Raw genomic sequence first — 17640 nt, 5'->3', positions numbered from 1 at the left:
TGGAATATTTCAACAAACTCATCTGCATTCAGCCAAGGTAAACGGCAGGTCAGGAGGCAAAGGAAAAACAACTCTCCAGCAGAAGAAGCCAAAACAACTTCCCTTGTGGTATAGAGTGTGGCCATACGAAGAGCATAGAAACTGTGAACCAAAACCAGGGTTTCTGCTAATGAACTTCAACGTGTCGCTAATTTTTTTAGTTTCTGATAAGCAGCACTGCTGCCTAGACAACGGCTCATGGGACTGTGGAGGAAACTGTCTGGCTGATGATATCATCTCATTTAGCCACAGTGCTTTCTGTTTGTAGCATATTTTATTTTCTAGTTTGTTTGGGAGAGAAGTACTGGTCCAAGAAAATAGAGAGATCAATTTACAAAGTACTTTGGAGAAATGCAAGACTTTTCTGAGTATGGCATGTTTTTATTACCAAATTTTGAAATCTATCTTGAAAAGAAACATATTTTATTTAGTATGTGCAGCTCTTTTGTTTCTGTTTCCATAAAATCCTTCCCCTGGCCTTGACTTACAATGTGGGTAGCACCTATTAGGGCAGGATTCCTCGCAAAGAGGACGAAGGAATGAAAACATTTCAACTTTTGTAGCATTTCCTCATGAGTGAAAGAAGGCTGGAAGGTAGGCAGGAAGGCAAGAAAGAAGGAAGGAAAAAACTTTTATTAACATGGTCTTTGCGGAGTACCCTGATGGAACACTGACTGAAATCAGAGCTACAATGAGTATCTAGTCCTTAGTCAACTTAGTTGTTACACACGCAGACTAGATTGCGTAAAATAAGAAAAACACTACCTAAAATCTGTTTAAAAAGTTATTTGTCCAGAACAAGTCATCTGGGAAAGTACAAATATTTCTACCTGGAAAAATATTTCTCTATAGCTGAACTAGGCCTGGTAGCAAACCTTAATGATTTATTAGTACCTTATTGTTTTCTTTGGCCCCTGTGCACTATATTTATATAAAAAAAAAGTCAGTAAAAAAGAGAACAATTGTAAAAAGCAAATATTTTGTACAAAAATACAAAGTTTTAAAAGCTCTTAAAAGTATATTCCATATTATTGATAAGAGTTGGACTATATATATATATTTATATAAATCTATATATTCGTGTATCTGTATAATTTTCCTACATTTGGGATTTTAGCGAATGAAACATACTGTGTACACAGTTGCTTTATATGTTTTTCTATAGATGAGTGGCCAACAGTCTTACTCAGATTGACAGAATGTCTTCTTCCAGAAGACAAAAGTTGCTTATGTATGTGGTTACTGGTTGGGAAGAAAATCTATAACAGAATTAGTCCAACAGTATTTCCTGATGCTGTGGGTAGAAAGGCCTCAAACAATTGTAGGATGCTGAAGAAGAATTGCTGCTGAATTCCTTTATGCATTTAAACCAGTTTTCAGTGCTTGCTTTTGTTTTGTTTTGTTTTCAATTTTTGTAGGCAATGTTGCTCTCTCCCTGGATTTTCTTTTTCTTGAAGTAAATTTCCATAATACGTAGGTATCTGTAAAGTCACAGCCTGTTACGCTCCAAATATTTGCCCTACAGTACGAGAGAAAAAAGAAAAACAGAAAAAGAAAAAAATCACATAAAAAGCTTGTGAAGATTAAACACATTTCTGAAAAGAAAGCTTACTGAGATCAAGGTATGTTAAAAATTTAAGTGGACTCATATGCAGTATCTGTAAATCCTGGAGGATAAATATTTGTAAACGATGAAGTTTTGCTAAAATAACAAATGTATGTAGGGAGATGAGGACACATTATGTTGTTACTTACATACAGTCCTTCACTCTGGACACTCAAACAGGGTTATACACGCACAAAGCTTGTTCAGCACTTTGTTTTGTTTTGCTTTAGGGGGATGTTTTTGTGGATGGGATGTATTTTTGGCAGTAGTTGACATTTCCATCTACCTTCACTGAAATTCAGCCTACACATTTGCAACCGGAGCAGCCACGCACTCTTGGCAAAGCAATGTTACACCAGGCTGTACGTAGGCGATAACATCTAAGCAGAGCGCCACCCTGAACACAGTTACCACCTCGCTCTATGATGGCAGGGCTGGGCTCTAAGCAGCCACGCGAACCACCTGCGCTCTGCCGTTTGCAGAAATGCCTGTACATCCAGAAAGAGAACCCCTGTGGCAACCACCTGAGTGACTGCTTGGACACATTGGCCATTTATGAGCCCTCCACTCCAATGGCCATTATTTGCAACAGAGCAGTTGCTCACGCCACTTGGACCGAGCCTCTCTGCACTATGAGACATCTCCTGGCAGCATTGCTGGTGGGAATTTTAAGACCTCCTTAGCAGTCACCAAGTGCTTTGTGTTGCACAAACTCTCAAAACAGAGCCTATTTGTTTTTTGAAGGCTGCTTTCTGGGCCACCCTAATGGCCAGCTTTCCCCCCTGATTAGCCACTGAGTTTATAAAAACAGCTCCCATTGTGGCCAGGGTCTGGAACACGTGTCAAACTGTGCCTGAAATTTTAGGCACATTTCAAGTCTGCAGGAGATGGCCAAAATATAGAACATGCCATGCCTGCAGTCAGTCTGGAGGCTGCTTTTCCAGAGTGCGATTAATCCATCATCCACGTTACACAAAGTATTAGCGCTGCCATTGCAATGAGCTTAATGCCTGGATCATATCCCCACTACCTGTGCAAAATTGACTTGAATTTGGCCTGCTATGGGTAGGGTGAAATAACTGAACCAAGTGCCTGGCTTACCTTTGTCCATGTCTTTTTCACAAATGAAATTGTTAACATCTTCACAGTAGAAATCATTCCAGAGCCCAGCATAGATTAGCCCAGCACAATCTTCTCCTGGCCCATGCCCATGGCTCCAGTTATCAGGTTGCCCGTTTTTCCAGTTTCTTTCAACAAAAAAAGGCAATAGATATTATTGCACAATGCGGCACACATGACAGTTTTTCAACCACATGAAATTAACAAAAACATCATGAGATCTGTTCTGAACGGGAAATACACATTGAGACAAACAATACATGACTCTTGTTGAAAATGGAAAACAGATGTATAACAGAGAAGGGAATCTATTCGGCCTCGGGCTGCCAAAACTCAAAGACCTAAAATTAGACCGATGAACTTTATTTTAGTTTCTGAATGTACATGCACATACAGTGGGAGTGTGCTCTGTGCTCCGCGTGCATCGTTCCAAACCTGCAAAGCCTGTGCACTTCATTCCTGCCAGCAGACGGTACTGTGACAAGCCGGCTTGCAAGCACTGCAAACCATGGCAGCACGGTGCCTTCTTCAATGTCTGCACCGAGATGGGCCTCTCAGGAGGCACAGCAAGGATTTATTTGTTCTACGGATTGGTGTTTCAACAGGAAGTGAACTCTTGAGCTTATAAAGAGTGTACAAAATATGTATCTACGTGTCTTTTGAGATTATTAGCCTTGATGGTGAAACTTAACCCAGCATGTAAAGACCTTACAGCAAGTGCCTCCTCATCCTGTTTTTGTTTGACAAGTGAGAAACACTTCCAGCCTTGGGACTTAAAAGCTCCATTTTCCTGAAGGAACAGGTTGTTGACTGGAGCTTGTGATTGCTGGCTGATATGGTCCATGCTCAGCTAGAAAACATGCCTGCCTGACACATAGCATCTTACCTGGTACCTGGGAGGACACATGGCTTTCCAGAAATAATGAAATACTTTGAAAATCAGTAACTGACAGCTCTGAGTTTATTACAGGGCACCTAAAACCATGGGGTGGTGGAAATCTGTTGAAAGCAGTGGCTGAAGTGGAAATTGGACACAGTGCTGCCATAAAGAGGAAGAAAAATGAAAACAGGGAGGGAGAAAAAGGGAAAAATATTATGGCTCATTTGAAATGCATCTGACTTTTTCCATTTTTCTCATCTAAATGAACACCAATGAAATCACAGCTAATCATTTCGTAACATCTGACAGAGTGAGCCTGTTTTTCTGCTGCACAGCATGCTCAGATCTGTAAACTCTTCAGTCCGCTCCTCGGTATTAAAAATTTGGGTGGTTGCAATCTGTTCCATTTAGGACAAATTAGGTGTAGCCCTAGGATTCCTGGAGAGCTGCCAATTCAGTTCTCAGATGGCCAAAGCTTAGACACGCTAATTTCATGCATTTTCCTTATGTTTAATGCTTTCCACTTGGATTTGGGCTTTATCTGAAAGCTGGTCATTTTCTATCAGAACGAGCACTCTATTTATAGCCAGTTGTAATGCAAATAAGGAAAAATCAAACCAAGACAGAAAAAAGTCTGTGCTTTCCATCTCAACTTTGTAATAAAAGTCAGGAGCAAATGTTTTGGCAAGAAACACAGTGCTGTGTAGTTATGTGATTCTTTCATTCAGTGTTCAGTTTTCCTCCTGGCAAGGAAATAAAGCTGTGTGCATGGAGAAGGCAGAGAGAAAAAAACCAGTTCAACAGCATCCTCAGTGAAGAATTATTTCATTGGCATCTACAAAGCTCTGGATCCACTGTATAATTTCTAGATGCTGTTTTTAGAAGTGTCAGCAAGAATGGTAGCATCTGCAGAAAATAAACACTATTGTTTTTATTTACGTACGTGTAATCTGGTAAGGATCCATCCAGCCATCTCCATTCATTTTCCTTCTCTGAATCTGTAAGTCCAATCCAGAAGCTGCCTTTCCCTGAAATCTGCCTTTTTATCCATTGCTGTGGAAGGAAGATCTTAGTCCATAACATGCAAACACAACAGTCTTTGGAGCTAATAAGATACTCTGGCTTCATGAGCATCTTTGCTATCAGAGTAGGAATGGCCAGAGGAATTTTTCTAAGCTGAAGGTAGGTTTCAGGAGTTTGCCTTGTGACCCGCTGCCTAGAATCCATAGTGCTACCTGCAGGTGCAGTAGAGAGGGCTAATCATCAAAATTAGATTGACATAAAGTCACAGCCTACATCTTATAGCTATAAATTGAAACAAACAAACAAACAAACAAAAAAAAACCAACAAAACCACCAAAAACCCCACACAGTAAGCAATTGTATCTTGACATTCCCGCTGCCACACAGCCACTGAATAATTATGTTGAACAGTACTAAAAGTACAGCTAGATTTATATAGTTATATTAAAAACACTTGTGTCACCGAAGTCTTAGGCTGCATATATTAAAAGGGAATTTAAAAATAAATTATTTTCAACACTGCAGACCTCCCCCCCATTTTGGATGATATGCAAGGCGTACTGGACTGCATCTCCAAAGGTTCAAACCTCCAATTCTCACCAGCCTTTCTGTGTGCTCTGTTCCCACCACCTTCAGGTTGAGTTGCTCTGCTCACACTGTCCTTCTGCACATGGAATAACTGCTGAGCAGGCAGAAGGTGGATAAAATGATAACTGGAGTCAACCACTGTGTCTCCTTCACTATATGAATTCATGATGCTTTCAGCTTCCCACTTGCCCTGTGGCTTCCACATGTTAAATAATCTCAGACTCTCCTTGAGAAACAGAAACAAAACCTAGTTACCTGTTCTTCTTTGTTGTTTATGATAACCAAATGTGATGCCTTCTCTTCACAGAATAACTTTGCCTCGTCGAAGATTTCTCTTTCAATTGAAAAGTAGTAGCACTTTTCTGTATAGTTCTTCCAATGAGGAGAACAACCTATGATGTGAATTTTTCTGCGTTAAACCAGTTACTGAAATCAATGAGCTAGTGGTAATTTTCTGCATTTGGCCAATAATAAATAGAGGATCCCACACCCACCTACAATGTGCTGCCATATAAAATACTTAGATATTTGAGAATTTATTTACCAAGGTCCTGACACTGTGAAATCAAGGTTAAACTGTGTGGTCAAGGTGATTATTTATTACTCATACAACTGATTTTTCTTTAGCTGTAAATATTAACTTAGATTCAGGTCATGCGTCTGAAGATCAACAAGCATAGCTTCATTTGACAGGGCTCTTTATGACAAATCTCAAAGATTGAGTCTAATGTAGCAGAGGTTATTTGAACCAGTAACTTTGGTGTGCACCCTCTGCTAGATATATTTGGATCTCAGTAAAAGATACACGCGGTGTTTCGATCGCTTACCGTTAGCCTCAGGCACCGACGTAGGTTCACTCTGTAGTGCCATTGGCATCCCGGGACCTGGTGGCCCTGGTGGGCCAGGTGGGCCCTTTGGGCCAGGCAGCCCAGGGACTCCAGGTAGCCCAGGTAGTCCTCGAGGTCCTGGTACTCCTGGCTCTCCCACAGTTCCTTGTAGGCCTTGAAATCCTGGTGGGCCTTGTGGCCCAGGTGGACCATCTTTGCCTTGTGGCCCTGGTGGCCCTGGGTCTCCGCTTGGTCCAGGCAGACCCGTCTTGCCAGGAGAACCTCTCTGACCTTTGGAGCCCGGTGATCCTCTTGAACCTTTCCCTCCTTTTTCTCCTGGTGGCCCAATTGGCCCAGGTGGACCCTTTTCACCTGCAGGTCCTGGTGGTCCAGGCTCTCCTTTTTCTCCTTTTTGTCCTTTTAGGCCAGCAGGGCCAAGAGGGCCTTGTGGGCCTCTGTCACCTTTAGGTCCCCTTGGACCAGGAGGGCCTGAAATAATGTAAGCAGTCAAAGTGGGGATACAGACAGACAACAAAACAAAAAGGCCATTCGGGGTTCTTGCTTAATATACCTCAGACCAGCGACACTGGACATGCAGCACTGTGAAAACTGGGCTAACACCTACTTTGAACAGTACTTGTAAAAATACATCTGCTTCTCAGGCATTATACACAATTTCTCTTTCCTAAGCCTACATGAAATACAAGATTCAGAAGAAAATCATCTGATGCACCTTGTCCTGTGAACCGGACAGTGCCGTGATGCCCCAGGTGACCAGCTGAGGTGCCAGTCCCTACAACACATGCTCTGTGCTGGTTATTCATGCAGTACTGTGTGTTGATGCTCCCATTCTCCTATTCCGCTACACTCCTTTTTCCTCCTTCCTCTCTTAGACTACAGGACTACAGCAACACTCCTGTAACGCCTTCTTTCTTACTCTGTCACTAACGGGTTGTCAAAAAGAGACAAAAAAGATGGAAAGTGTGCAATAGGACAGCTATGGGAAAGGCTAGTACTATTCATTAGTTTGCAGGTTATAACAGGAAACAGAACAATACACATGGTAGGAAATGGTAATATTGTGGCAGTTTTCATTTATAAACAACAAAATAATTCTGGATTCTATTCATGGATGAGTAAATACTTTGCATATACATACATATTTTCCCCAACTCAACATCATTTAAACTCCTTCAGAGACAAATTCTTCCACTAGAGTCACTTAGGCCTGGTTTAAATGAAAAAGCTTAAGGGTACTGACTTGCAATCTTGGCTCTAATTCAGGCGTAGTCTATTTGGAACAGCAAATTTTTGTTTATGATTAGAATTTTAAGCCTGGCTGGTTCCCATCAGGTTGGCAATATGAGCGATCTTTTCATTTAGCTGGGAGAAACCTCCTAAACTTGATGCTATTTATTTCTGAAGGAAATAAAGTATCCCAGGATTCAAAACTAAGCAAAGGAGGATGTTTTCTGGCAGACTAACAACTGGCTTAAAGTAAAATAGCAACTTGTTTTTCAGTAAGGGTGGACCTTTCTGGGAATAGTCCAATATATATTTTTAAGCCATTTCCTCCTTAGCAGGGATTGGTTTTTTGAGGTTCCACACCTTCACTGGCTTATTTTAGAAAGTAAATGAAAAGCAGATCCATGCAGTCAGTCAGAAAAAAAAATTTGCTAAGTCAGAACCTTCTTTTATAACATCCCCATTCTAGGTATGTAAAGAAGTCATACGAAAATTAGTAAGGAAAATTCAGGCTACATATAAACTTCCAAAATTGAGTATTAGATAATGGAAAACCCCAGGACTGGGTACCAACATGCACTAACTTCCACAGAACTAATGTATTGCAAACAAGAATTCATCAAAGACTGTTATGGTCATCACTAGAGAACCTGCATACCTTGTAGGATAGTGAAGTTCTTGATGAGCTGGCCGTGTTTGGAATCTACCAGCTTCATTTCTTCCATGATTACTGACAAATTGGCAACTTCAACATCTAACCTTGACCTCATCAAATCCTGTTGCATCTTCAGAGATGCAGAGTCTAAACGAATATTGGCTAGTGTGCTGTTCATAAAAATCAGCTCATCTGAATGTTTACTTAAGGTGTCTGTACATGTTGTCCTGACCTCATTGAGATTGCTGGTCAGTGTCCGTAGATGATGAGCAGTGTAGCTGATGTTACTAATGATATTAACTATATCAGTCTCAAAGACCTGGAACCTCTCTTCTAGCTGGTTGAATTTGGCAGAAGTTCTGTTTTCATATTCTTTATGCTGTTCCTGGAGATCCTTCAGATTTTGTTCGTTGGCTTGGGCAATTGTGGTGATGTTCTCCATTTGCCCGCTGAAAGAGCTGAGCTGATTGTTCATGTCTTCAAGTGTATCATTGTTAGCTTTTGCCAATGCTGAGTTGTTGGCAGCCAAAGTCTGTAAATTTTGTACTTTTTCCTTAAGCCAGTCAGTGTCCTTCCGGGCCTGAAGGACAACCTGCTGCAGATTTTGAAAGTCATTCTTTATTCTTAGAATAGCCAAACTCGTATCTTCCATTGACTTCTGTAGGACACCGATAAGATTTCTTTGCTGTATTTGTGTCAGGTTTAAGTTGTTGAGGTTCATGATGACCACATTATGAGAATGCACTTGGTTTTGCAAATTTGTTTGGATATCGCTTGTGTCTTGTTGAAGATTGTTGATATAGCCAGTATATGCCTGAAGAGTCTTATTGACACTGATGATCATGAAAGAGTTACTATCTAAGGCACTTCTCATTTGGCTCTGTCTATCATCTAGCACATTTCCAGACTCTTGCAGCTTCTCCAGTGTATCTTTGTTTCTGGTAGTTTTCTCTGCAATGTCATGCAGCTGCTGACGAAGAGCCAGAATGTCAGATCTGAAGCTAGACAGTTCAGTGTTAGTATTCATGGCTTTTTGTCCAGCTTGGTCATCTGTTGTACAGGAAAAAAAAAAAAAAAAAAAAAAAAAGAAAAGCTTTAGGATGAGTTTTTTAAAACACAGTATTAAAAATTACAATATATTTTAAGTACAGTAGGGCTGTCCAACGTTCTGTCAATAGAACTTCTACAATATATTTTCCAGACAAAAAAAAACACTAAACAAAGTTTTGTCACTAGACAGAGTAGAAGTCAAATAGACGAAGACCTTGTGTGTTGCTGAGGAGAGCAAAATGGTGATTCTATTGTCATATATGGGAAAACCTACTCTTAGAAACTATGATGAATATACACAGTCACACAGTGCTTGCATTTTGAATGAAAACTGAATGGTAAACAGAATTCAAAATACTAAAGAGGGATCAGAAGGTTTATGTTTTGAAGTTACAGCTGGCTTTTGCTGAAACCTCAGAAGTAAATTCTAGCACATCATATTTTCTTCCTCCTTCTTCTGCCAGGTGGAGTATCTTCATAGTGATTTAGTACCTATATTTCTTTTTCTTTTCTTTTTTTTTTCTCGTCTTTTTTTTTTTTAAATCTTGGTTTTAGTTTTAAAATAGTTCTAATACCTATTTTAAAACAGTCTGGCTAGAGACAAAAGCTTTGCCAGCAGGGTACTCCAGACATGACAGGATATGGTAAGATTTCCTTTTTTTTTTTTTCTCTCAAACATACCACTATTGCTTCTAATGACGTTTCTTTTGCTGTTATTGTTTCCTCATGTTCTGTGTTTCAGGAAGGCAAAACCCTAATCACTGAGGAACATCTCAGCTCTTGCTTGCACTGCTCTACAGTATTCTTCTGGGAGCTTGTCTGAGTGTGATTAAGCTTTTGAGGCTGCACAGCTCATCATCCAGGACACAGAAACCAAATAAATAAGCAGTCAACACTCACTTTGAGGGAAGATTCCCTTTCTTGACCTCAATCACTTCCCTCTGCTACACACAGTCCATATATTTTTGTACCATCTAAGTATAGCTATACTTGTGAATTACAGTCTGAAGTTCATTATTTCAGATGTCTCCAAGAGAGGGTAGGATGTTTTTCATAAACTATGAATACGGCTCTGTATGGAGCTTTCTCCTGTGTTTGTATGAGTCCTGATGGCTAACAGTAAATGGTGACTTGTGAGGGAGACTTCAGTCTGAAGTGTTTATGGAGCCTTTCATGGATGGACATGTTCCCAAGCACAGTTCCTCTGTCTCGCTCCAGGATCTTCTCAGCTCTGACTCTATGTTTACCTCTCAGTCGCAGCTCAAATTATATTGTGTTCCTCACACAGATCTGACAACTGCCAGGTCCACATACAGCTAATCCCTGAAGGCCTGCCTTTCATTTGCCACATGCTGGTATCCCTCCAACCCTACAACAGTTCTCTTACCTTTATGCCACCCACAAAACTGCCCTGTAACTTTTTTTAATTTCCTCAATAGCAAGTCCACTTAATTGGGAACTGACTGTCCTGAGCATCTCACTGGCCATCCATCCAGCAGTGTGTAAAAATGTCTGGGATGAATTGAATCAAAGGTGCTCCAAGTTGCAATTAATTTAATCAGAAGAAAAAACACAAAAGGTTGCATGTGCTTTAAGGTGTAACGTTTACTTCTATGTATGTATCAGCAAAAGTACATGCCACTGAATTATCCCACGTCTTTGAACTAAATGCAGCGTGTAAATACTTCAGAATACAGGCTTTTTTTCCGAGGAAAAAAGCTGTAAAAATTACAATCAAGCTGCAAGTTAGTCAATTTTAGAAGAGCTACATATCTCAATATATGGTTTATGAAGCTAAACAAAATTTATTTCCATCAGCACATGCATGTATGTGCATATCAATACTTATATAAAAACTAATTATATAAACTCTAAGTCTATGTACCTATAAGTTGATAATAAACAGCTCTGCTGGTTTTCCAGAGAAGTAAGAAAGGTAGAAATGTAAATATAGTGAGTAGAATCCTTACTCATGATCTTTTTCCATCTTCCTGAAATTTGAGAACCATAATAACACTTGAGAGACATGAACTCATAACAACTTCGTGTTTTGAATTCCCTGAGATGATTCAGACACGCTTTATGGAAGTTATCAACTTGCCTCAGACGTAAGAGTTTTGAACAGCTGACTATTTGTGCACCCCTTACAATGGCCATCAGTTTTGAATCTTAAAGGCTAAACCAGCATCAAGATGACTAGATAACAGATATTCATTTTATGCAGAATGCCTTGTTTTGTGGAACAGCTTCTGCTATATTTTGCATTTCTAACTCAGAGAAGACTCTCTCCTGAGGACAACTTTTAAGTGTGTTTTTAAGTATAGATGATTTCAGAGTGATTTCAGTGGGAACTGTAAATACTAAAGTATTCTTAAAATGATGTCCTGGGTAGAGATGGTATTAATTTTACTAAGTGTTTTCCCAAGTACTTGAGAAATTGGAATAGAAGTGCTGTATCTTGTCATAGCCAGAGTTTTTTTCTGACAAATTTCTGGCCACAATCTTCCAGGAGAACATCTCAAAGACAGAATACAAAGGGGCTTTGATAGCATGTAGATTACCTAATTTCTTCAGACCACTCTCCACCTCTGTGAGCTTTTCTGTATATCTTCTGTGGGATGTTTCCAGGCCACCTGTCACATTGTCCATTTTTTCTACAACTAGGGAAAAGAGAACAGTGTGTTATGCAAAGAAGAGAAGTACAATTATGAAAAAAGTCTAGTAAACTATAAAGCAAACCAAAAGAACATCACTAATATAAAACAAAATAAAAGCCTGAAAATTGCCTTGCTTGCACTACACTCTGCTGTTCCGTGAAATGTTGGAGAGATAACTCTTATCTGCTGGTGGAACCCAGCAGCCCTCCAGTTCTTCACTCTGATGACAGCCCCCACACATTTGTTTGCTCAGGAGCAATCTTCCTTATGAATGAGAAAATCCCTCTTTGTGAGTTTTCCTCATGAACCAAGTCTTTTTATGGCACTTCCATGTTTACAAGCACAGTGTTGTGTGGTAAACATAGACTGGTTGGTTGCTAAAGGCTCAGACATGTGAGAAAACTTCCTTTTATTTTGCTATGAGCCATCTCTCCTTGAAGATTTTTTTTTTCTTTCCTGAGCCTTTTAATCATTAAGAATTGCCTCCTGGCTAGCAATCTCTCGTCTGAGATAGCAGTTGGAAGACATAATTATTAAATACGGCTGGGACAAACTTTTAAACATCTTGATAATGGTACAGATCGCTCAAAATGGTCTTGAAAACCTTCTGACTCATTAAGATTGAAATGGTGGCCAGTCAGCAAGTACAGATTTATGGCTTCCGCTGATGAGCTCTTTATTTTGTAATGTCTGAGTCACTGTCTTGTCACTGAGACAATCTGATGATTTGATGGAACTGATATAGAAATGGGAAAAGAGCAACAAATAAAGAGCATGGAGTGGCTTCTAGTGACAAAAGTATGTAGTGAAATGTTTGCAAGGCTAGGAGCTGCCTTCAGCTTCCACACCAAACCTACTCTAACATGCTTTTGCATTCAAACCACAACCAGGGGCACAAACTTCTCATCCCCTGATTATCTGGTGCTTTGGTTACACTGGGAGCAGAACAAATCTGCACCAACCCTGGGAGAGGCTGCATGCAGTATCGTGCCAGCCCTCCCTTCAGACAGAAGAAGGAAGGTGTTTCCCACATTTTTATTTGGCAAAACCAATTCTGTAGGCCCGTGTGGGGTAGGGGATTCCACTAACTCTTTTTGTTTGTGAGGTAATCTGCAGCCATGAAATAGGATCATAGAAGTTTTTGCTATGTAAAGAATTGTTTTTTACTAGAAGTGGAAATTTAGGGAATATTTTGCTACTGTATGAGGAACCACAAGAATCCCGAACCTTTGGAGTTTAATCCACCAATTGCTCCTTCTTCATTAACTTTTGCCCTTGTTTTTCTGACTATGGGTACCACAGATACACAGCAGGCTTCTAATGCTTCCCCAAACCAACAGGACAAACAGCAGACCAAGATTATCTCTGGAGTAACTCTACTGAGGTAAGTGGAGTTGCAACAGAGAAAAATTCTCAAGATTTTCAGAGTGAGCGACCATCCTACAGTGAATTACCTTCCTTCTCCTTTCTGTGCTGCTAACAACCCCAGTAAAAGAGAAGCTCCGTGTGTGCACTAACATAGAGTCAAGGTGCAGATTTCAGTGTCTGAGATGATGGCAGCTGTCCTGCTAATCACCAGGCTGCAACAATGGATTTGCTTTTTCAGGGGGCCATTGCTCAATAACATCTGCTTTAGAAATAATTTTTCCTCCCAGTACAGCACTAAAGTTTCACTTTTCTTCTGCCTATTAAAGGTACTTGTCAAAATACTGTGTGCCATTTTTCCTAAATGAAGCCAGAGCTGATCATCTCTTTGTCCTACCTGACTGTCTTCCAGGCTGGAGCCCAGATCAGCAGAGGTCCTTCAGTTACTCCTCCTACTCCACTGATGCACATATATACGGTGAGCGTGTGGACCATACTTAGTGTTTCTTTCTGGCCAGCTCTAGGCAACTCCTTGTTCAGTCTGCGATGTTCTGCTTTGTTTATGGATAGTCACTGTGAAGGACATGGCTCACTTTGGGCAGTCACAGAGGACCCAGTGAAAGGATCTGGATTTAAAAAGCAGTGCCACTCCAAATGTTTTTGCTGAATCTTTGCCTTGACTACCAATGTCACATTGCCTACGTTAATTCAAATTCAGTGTAATACTCATCTGTTTGCTCCAGTTATGCAGCACACTTGGAGTTGGCAAATGAATATATGTAACAGCAATGACAGGAAAATGTAGTTACTTCCTTTTGCAGTTCAAGTGAGTGACAGCCTGTATTTCAGATCTAAAGTTTGTAAACCAGAGGCTTTATGCTGCCCTATAACAACAAGAATGTTGTCATGGCTGAATGAAATCTAACACTGGAAACTTATATTAAAGTATTGCCCTGAAGAGCCCAAAGCAAATGAAAGTAGTAGAAATCCTATCAATATGTAGTAGCCTGTACTGACAGGTGGTGAGAGTGGATGGAATTGCAGATACAACAGCATATGGTATTTGCATTGCCACAAAAAAAAAAGAAGAAAAAAAGCCCACACTAAAAAGACTGAAAGTGTTCTGTAGCATGAATGTTCTTTGTGTAAAACAGCCCCAAATTTTGTTGAAGCAGCAATTCAATCAGACGCCTTACTGGTATTATTGACAACTGGCTGTAGCATGTGTGGAAGACCGTGCCAGGACTTTGAGATTGCAAAGGATCACTGTTAAAGGGTCTTTCAGTTCCCAGCACCTTGCAGAAGGTAGCAGCTTTTAATTCTGCTGTGTATCTGGGGACCAGGCAGCAGCCCTGGGTCAGGAGGGGCTGACATGATGCTTAGCAGGAAGATGCTAGTTTAGAGGCTGTAAAGAGAAGGCTGCTCACAAGGCAGTGATTTTTGTCTACATGACATTAGGCTGTTGATGTCTTACCCAGATTAACTGATGTTGAGTGCAGAATTAGTTTTTATCAGGCAAACCATTTCCTTTATTTTAATTGTTTCCCCTCAGACGGCAAGTCTGTATGTATTTGCTTTGTACAGGGGCAGGATCTTAACCTCCACTGTCAAGCAAACTGCAGTCCTGGGGGTCTTGACCTGTCTCCTGCCCAAACTCTCTCCCCAAGCAAGCTGTGACTTATTTACCTTCTTGCAGCCCTTCCTGCTACTGCCCTGTGGGGAGAATGAATACAGGCCCACGGTCAAAGCTGCTTTTGGTGCTCTTGCATTCAAAAACAGTAGCATGGACAGGCATCCTATTATTGGGAATGCCTTTCCCGCCTGGCATTAGCTCCAACCACCAAACTGACCAGCGACTGAAAACTACCAGAAATTCAAACAGAGCATGGTAGCTTCCCTTAATGGAGTGAGTCACAGAAAAACCATTCACCTTAACCTGACACTGCCTGATGCCAGAAAAATTATAGCTTTGTATTTTCACATTTAATTTAAGAAAGTATGTTAAAAAAATTACAGATTCCTTTATTAACGTTTTAAAACAACAATTTAATATTTCTTCTAAAGCAGACTAATAGTAAACTCATTTTTTATTCCTTCATGACCTGGGTATTTAATTCATGTTTTGGTTTCAGGTTTCTCCAACCTACTATGTAATTTTTACCACCAATTTAGAGGTTTGCTCTGTGTTGACTTTGCCTCCCATTGAGTTATTTTTTGTCTGCCATATTTAATCCACTGATTAGTAGTTTTAACGTTTTAAATCACAAAGGATATCTAAATACTATGTAGGAAATGAAAGTTTTAAAGTAGTTTGGGGCTTTATAAACATAAGTGTGGGAGGCAAATTTAATGGAAACTTAGCTAGGAGACTGCAAGAATCCCTGATGCCAGCAGAATTCCTTCTTTCAGTGTAATATTGCAATAAAAAAGACAAGCCAAACTGATGCAGAGGGGAGAGTTCAAGAGCTTTATAAAATTTTATTTTGAGTTTTGTTCTTCCTTTAAGGCCTAATTCCATCCCAACTAAGAAAAATATTGCAGTAATTCCTTTGAATATGTACTATCAGTTGGGGCTTTGTGTAGCTCATGTTTTCCCTGCAAATTAGCACTTTAGGCACTGTGGAGACAAAGCTCTTAAGCTGCAAGGTACAAAGGGTGAAATTAATACCTGACATATGTCTGCTTGCTGCTTTGGAGTTTCTGAAGGGATTCTTTGGACCAAAAAGGACTTTTTTTCAATGTATGCCTTTCTCTTGGAATTCAGGTGGAGTGGTTACCAAGATGTCCTAAGGTCAGTGTAGATGTGCATTACCCACGTTTCTATTTTCCTTTTCCCATTTCTATGGGTGAGGAAATTATTTTGTCCTTACCCTGGATAAATGTGGCTGTAACAGAAAGACTAGTCCCTGGTCAGGCATGAGTAACTAGTCAGAGCAAGAAACAGGTTCAGAACTGAGTGTAGCAAAGAAGGGGCCTCAAGACGAGAGCAAAGCTTGTGGAAAAGACTGTGCTGCAGGCCCATGGAGAAAGAAGCTGGAAAACCGTGGACTGAAATGAAGAAGAGAAACTCCCAAAGAGATTTTTTTGGACAGTTTCCTTATTGCTATTGCTTCCTACACATATAGGAGCAAATGTTTGCCAAAGCGAGATACAGAGCAATGGTCCCTGCAACTTGATGTGCTGTTTCTGATGCCAAGTGAGGTCTGATTCTCCTAGTAAGCCCCAGAACTGACAACCATGTAATAAAACGCTCTTGAGGAAAATTCCGCTAAATCCCAGGCGTTTAGTGTCTGGTTTATAGCCTGGAAAGATCACATCCTTACTCGCTGGAAGCAGAGCTCTGCAGATTTATACCTGCAAAAGGCCTAAGTCTGTCCTCCCCTAGTCAGTATAACCTATCTTATCCTTATAGATCAAGAACAACTTTTCGAATCCTGAAGAATCTTTATCCTCAGAATCTTCCTTTCAGAAACCACTTACACATTCTTCAGGAGAATATCTGAGCAACTATACTGCTTTTTACATTTTATTTTAATTTACCACATTCTGTCTGCTTTATAGTAAAAAAAGAATATATCTATTCTGATAGAATATTTGTTCTTCACATTCTATCATCTCCCTTGTTAAATTTTCCACCTAAACCAAGCAGTTTTCATTTTCTTCCCACTCAAAACTCTAGTGAATCCTCTCAAATAAGTATTTATCCCTTTCTATTTCTACAATTTCCTTTTCTTTCGCTGGCAAAGGACCAGAGATGATGTCAGTTATGCTACGAGCACAGCTGTTAGCGGCACAGGATGCACTGCATGCTCATCACATGAATATTTGACCCAGCTTCTTGGAGGGGTTTTGAAGCTACAACTGAGAGTTGTACTCAAGCAGCTAGTTTAGAGCTAGCTTAGTTTTCTCCACAACATGCTGCAGTGTCCTACTATAATGCTCAAAATAATGTTATTCACTTTCTTTTTCTTTCAAGAACTTCACATCTAATTTATTTAATTTATAGCTGTGACTGCACAACAAGCAGACATTTACATTGATTCATTCATAAGAACATCTAAGTTGCTACTGTTAATTAGTCCCCATTTGGTATGGGAATTTTAAGCTATGCTTTCCAATGTGCTGTACCATGGACTTGTAAAAATCAACTTTCCTTCATTACTGGGTTGCCAAAATGTCAGAATCTTTGAAATTACTGTCAAAAGCTTCTAAGCATCTTTGTTCATCAAAATAATTGTGGGTAACTCAATAAATTGGCATCTCTTGCTTCAATCTTTCTTCCAGATTTTTCAAAGTAATATTGATCCTACACTTTATTCCTGTGATAAATATTCCTGGTTCTCCCACTAAGAAGGACATTTGCTCCGGAAAGGTGCTGATACATGTAAAAGGGCTCAATGAAATTAAGGCTACTCCTTCATGGTGGAAGGACAATCAATTTGTTCTAACTTTTTTCCTCTTTTCAAATTTCTAATCTAATTTGAAAACTTCACAATTGTTTGAAAATGAAAATATAAGGCTGAGGTTTGTTGCCATGTGTGTACAACAAACCACATTGCCAAAGGTGAATATTTAAGGTGAAAACG

At 40.0% G+C, this 17640-nt stretch overlaps 1 protein-coding gene across 3 annotated transcripts in view; it reads right to left on the bottom strand.

Moving 5' to 3' along the window:
* Positions 1 to 653: 653 nt before the first annotated feature.
* Positions 654 to 17640, bottom strand: part of COLEC12 (collectin subfamily member 12) — a 95099-nt gene continuing 78112 nt past the window's right edge. For all 3 annotated transcript variants that reach the window (XM_035564054.2, XM_050708810.1, XM_035564053.2), the window contains 7 exons: positions 11594 to 11692; positions 7986 to 9032; positions 6083 to 6571; positions 5511 to 5647; positions 4588 to 4697; positions 2747 to 2892; positions 654 to 1558 (listed from right to left, as the gene is read on the bottom strand). In XM_035564054.2, the coding sequence (XP_035419947.1) occupies positions 1539 to 1558; positions 2747 to 2892; positions 4588 to 4697; positions 5511 to 5647; positions 6083 to 6571; positions 7986 to 9032; positions 11594 to 11692 (2048 nt within the window). In that variant the 3' untranslated portion in view covers positions 654 to 1538. The remainder of the gene's footprint in view (positions 1559 to 2746; positions 2893 to 4587; positions 4698 to 5510; positions 5648 to 6082; positions 6572 to 7985; positions 9033 to 11593; positions 11693 to 17640) is intronic.

The sequence above is a fragment of the Cygnus atratus genome, chromosome 2, assembly GCF_013377495.2.
Source record: "Cygnus atratus isolate AKBS03 ecotype Queensland, Australia chromosome 2, CAtr_DNAZoo_HiC_assembly, whole genome shotgun sequence".
Taxonomy (NCBI): Eukaryota; Metazoa; Chordata; class Aves; order Anseriformes; family Anatidae; genus Cygnus; species Cygnus atratus.
Note: the sequence above shows the minus strand (reverse complement) of the source record. Positions and strands in the feature narration are given on the sequence as shown.